Source organism: Cebus imitator, unplaced genomic scaffold, assembly GCF_001604975.1.
Source record: "Cebus imitator isolate Cc_AM_T3 unplaced genomic scaffold, Cebus_imitator-1.0 Scaffold75, whole genome shotgun sequence".
Taxonomy (NCBI): domain Eukaryota; kingdom Metazoa; phylum Chordata; class Mammalia; order Primates; family Cebidae; genus Cebus; species Cebus imitator.
Window position 1 is genome coordinate 1,198,667 of NW_016107390.1, and position 3,790 is coordinate 1,202,456.

The 3,790-nt window shown below is 38.8% G+C and overlaps 1 protein-coding gene across 4 annotated transcripts in view; it reads right to left on the reverse strand.

The window, feature by feature from the left end:
• Window positions 1-343: 343 nt before the first annotated feature.
• The window catches only part of CNST (consortin, connexin sorting protein), a 92,795-nt gene continuing 89,348 nt past the window's right edge, over window positions 344-3,790 (reverse strand). For 3 of the 4 annotated variants that reach the window (XM_017532082.2, XM_037739814.1, XM_017532081.2), the window contains one exon: window positions 354-2,992. In XM_017532082.2, coding sequence (XP_017387571.1) covers window positions 2,784-2,992 — 209 coding nt within the window. In that variant the 3' untranslated portion in view covers window positions 354-2,783. Of the gene's footprint in view, window positions 2,993-3,790 lie in introns of all 4 variants that reach the window. The other variant, XM_037739813.1, reaches the window with a different exon arrangement.

Consider the following 3,790-nt stretch of genomic DNA (forward strand, 5'->3'; position numbering starts at 1 on the left):
GTTGCAGTGAGCAGAGACCATGCCACTGCACTCCAGCCTGGGCGACAGCACAAGATTCCATCTCAAAAAAACCAAAAAAACAAAAAACAAACACAAAAATAAGGCCCCCTTCAAATCTTCCAGAACATTTTTATTTTGAAATCTAAAAGAATGAATTTGTAGGATGATTTTCAGCTACTGTGTCAGGCAGACGGGGGAGGTATTTTAAAGCAGAAGAGTCTTTACTTTAGGACCTATTGGTCTCCCCAAATAGATGACTGTCTACTTGTAGGGCCAGACCAGCTTCTCAAATTACACTTTCACTTTAAAGCATCTAGGGGTTCAAATAAACTCTCTGAGACACTTTGTTGGTATAGATTTTAAGTTACAAGCTTGATTTGATACCCTCAAATACAGTCCTTAAGGAAGATTAGTTACAAATACTTGTCAGTACTTTCAAATGACAGAAGAAATTACATTTTAGTAAAACTGGATGAATGTTTTGTGTGAAACAACAATCCTTTCACCACCAGGTAGAGTTACTCCAGTTCATGCAATCAGTGACTATTACATTTTTTTTTAATTGCCCTAATTTTTCTAGTTGCAATTTCATGCCTATTTTAAGTCAAAACATCACTCTGCTCCCGAGCTCACCTCTCCCTCCCTAGGAAGTGGTGAGGACACCTATGGTTCTCTGAGACACAACTGGGTCCCTGATTAGCGAGGTACGATCTCAACGCTTTCATCTCAGTGGTGTGAAGGTCCCCAGGAGATCTTGGGTTTCAGAAGTGGCTCTGGCTGCCCCTGGGCAAATATCACACCAGAAGTTATACAGGATAGTGACCCAAGAGGTGAACGGGAGGGAAGTTTCAACTTATTCTGACATAAAATTGGCAAAAATAAGTATCACCAAATATCTGTAACTAGAAATTGAGGTTAAAACAGAAGAGGTTTGTCTATGATGAGAATGTCCATCACAGTAGAACTTGTGAACAGCTTTTATAGAACACTTAATATAGTACCGTCAACATTTTACATATTTTACATACAATTTGAATACAAATTCTTAAAATTTATAATAGAACATTAAAATAATCTTCTAATAAAATCAGCCTTAAGTATAAGGAATCTAAATCTCAGTATCTTGTACATTTCTAAATAAATATCTTTGATCTATAACGCTTGAAAATATTACTGTTTATGGTGACGTGATAGCGACAAGTCAAACAGTATAAGTGAAAATGAAGCATCAATTTAAAATAAGCAAGTGTGAAAACACGCTGAGCTGAAATTATAGAAAATCAAAACACTAAGTACACAGTAATTAAATATCTAGCATTGGGATAACCAAATGCATGCGCAGTAACACATTTTCAACTTACGTAAAAAGCCCTTTAAAATTCACATAATCTAAATAAATACGCAGAAACACAAAGGGAGGTACTGTGCCGGCCAGTGACAACTAGAAAGTGAGTTCTCCCTTTTTCTTTCAAATGATCCTAACAGAAAAACAGGAAACAATGACCACTTGCTAAAAAACTATAATTCATGTTTGGTTTTTTTTTTTTAATGCTGCCTAATAAAGTCAAAGCAAGGCTTCCTAAATGTTAGACCACTATACCTTAGGTAAGGAAAGGCCACCTAACAGACAGATTTAAATAAAAATCAGACATTTGTCTATGGAAGGTATGACTGAATTTTTGTGTACGGACCCTACAACAGGAGCTAGATCAAGCCCACAGTAAGAATGCACATTCAAGCATCTGAATGCATGATCTGTGAATACTGAATTCTACATGGTGATTTCACTCAGCAAAGTATTGGTTTATTTCACAGAAGATCAGGATTAAAACATCTACAGCAGGAACTATATCTTACTTATGTTTCCATTCTGCTTCGTAGGATCTCAGAACATAATAGGTATAAGCGTTTGCTGAATTAAGTCCAGCATTTATCATTTCAGGAAGCTTTGAATCCTTGACAAAACTGTTGCCTGAGACTCAGGGGGAGCTTTTGATTTCATCTCTAGGCCTGTGATTAATTTCTGGGTAGTTAATCAAGTTAATTGACACAGATCTGTCACAGTTTCTCATTTCAGGGTCAAGATTTCTATAATTCATCTATTCCACAGTTGAGCCTTCTTCAAAGATTTGTGCCTGCACATCATCATCAAGTTAAAAGAATAAAGATAATCTTTGCTATTCTATGTTGGGTATTTGCTTATGATAACTGCCTGAACCCCTTGCGCACACACGCACACACGTGAACACACACACAATCATTTCGTAAGTGGAGAACACAACTGAAGTAATGCGCAAAGCCTAAATTACACAGCTCCCAAGTTTAACTAAAAATGACGCTGAAACTATAAGGTAACTCCTTTTGATTACACACAATCTGATTGCGTGATGGCGGAAAGCAATTTCTATGAACCAACAAGTGTAAACCAAAAGTGTTCTTTAACCATTAGCTTGACAAGGCAGCTAAAAATAGTGTGGTTCCCAGACTACCCTGTTTAATTCTGCTCAGGGTACCTCATTACATTAGGAGGCAGTGAGGAGGAGATGGGTATGCTCTCCCAAGATCATTCCTTCCATCCACAATGCTTAGATCGATATTGGCCTCACTATGTGGATGATTCTAACAGAGTTCCTCTGGATTGCCACTTAAAGTTGCTATTTCTGATGTCCTTGGTTTCTAACAGAGGGGAAGGGGGAATGTTACAGAACTCCTGAAATAAAAACTGTTGAGAAAGTTTCACATCTTTCATTCTCACTGCAAGCATGTCTGTCTCTGGAATGCTGCTAGGAGAGGTAGATCCAGTGTTTCAGTTCTGCCATTCCCTGCAGTAACTTAGTGTAATAGAAGTCCATGTTGTCTGCAAAGTCTGTACAAACAGGTGATGAATCCATGTCACCAAAAGAGCAGTATAATGCAGTTCCTCCAACACTAATGAAAACCGTTGCTATGCACAGCAATATCAGCAAAATACAGGAGCCACCTCCAACTTCATCTGCAAACACAGAACAGAGTGAGGTTACGCTGTCACCAAAATGGAAATCTCAACATCTGCTGTCTTTTCACCAATTAAGATAACTAGACATTTCTAATGTTGGTCCTTTAGGGATCGGAAGTATTGACAGAAAACTCATGCTCCTAATGACTCTACAAAGACCTACCTATTAATTGCCAAAAAGATTCATGCTTGTAGAGCCTGTAAGTGCTACAATTAAAACTAGCTGAAGCTCATTTACACAATGAATAGAATCACTCCACGAAAAGAAGAAAAACAGCTGATGTGCTCATAGCATGAATTAATTAATTAAATTTTTTTTTTTTAGAGACAGGGTCTGACTTTGTCACCCAGGCTGAAGTACAGTGGCAAAGCCTTGGCTCACTGCAGCCTCGACCTCCTGGGCTCAAGTAGTCCTCCTGCCTCAGCCTCCTGAAGCAGCTAGGACTACAGGCCTGTACCATCACACCTGGCTATTTATTTTTTATCTTTTGGTAGAGATGGGGGGCGTGTCTCACTATGCTGCAGAGGGTGGTCTTGAACTCCTGGTCCCAAGTAATCTTCATGTCTCGGCCTCTCAAAGTGCCAGGATTACAGGTGTGAGCCACCATGCCCATCCTAATAGCATTATTTTACAGTACACATTGCAGCCTTGCTATTCTTTTTTTTTTTTTTTATTTTTTTTTTTTTTTTTTTTTTGTTTTTTTGGGACGGAGTTTCGCTCTTGTTACCCAGGCTGGAGTGCAATGGCGCGATCTCGGCTCACTGCAACCTCCGCCTCCTGGGTTCAGGCAATTC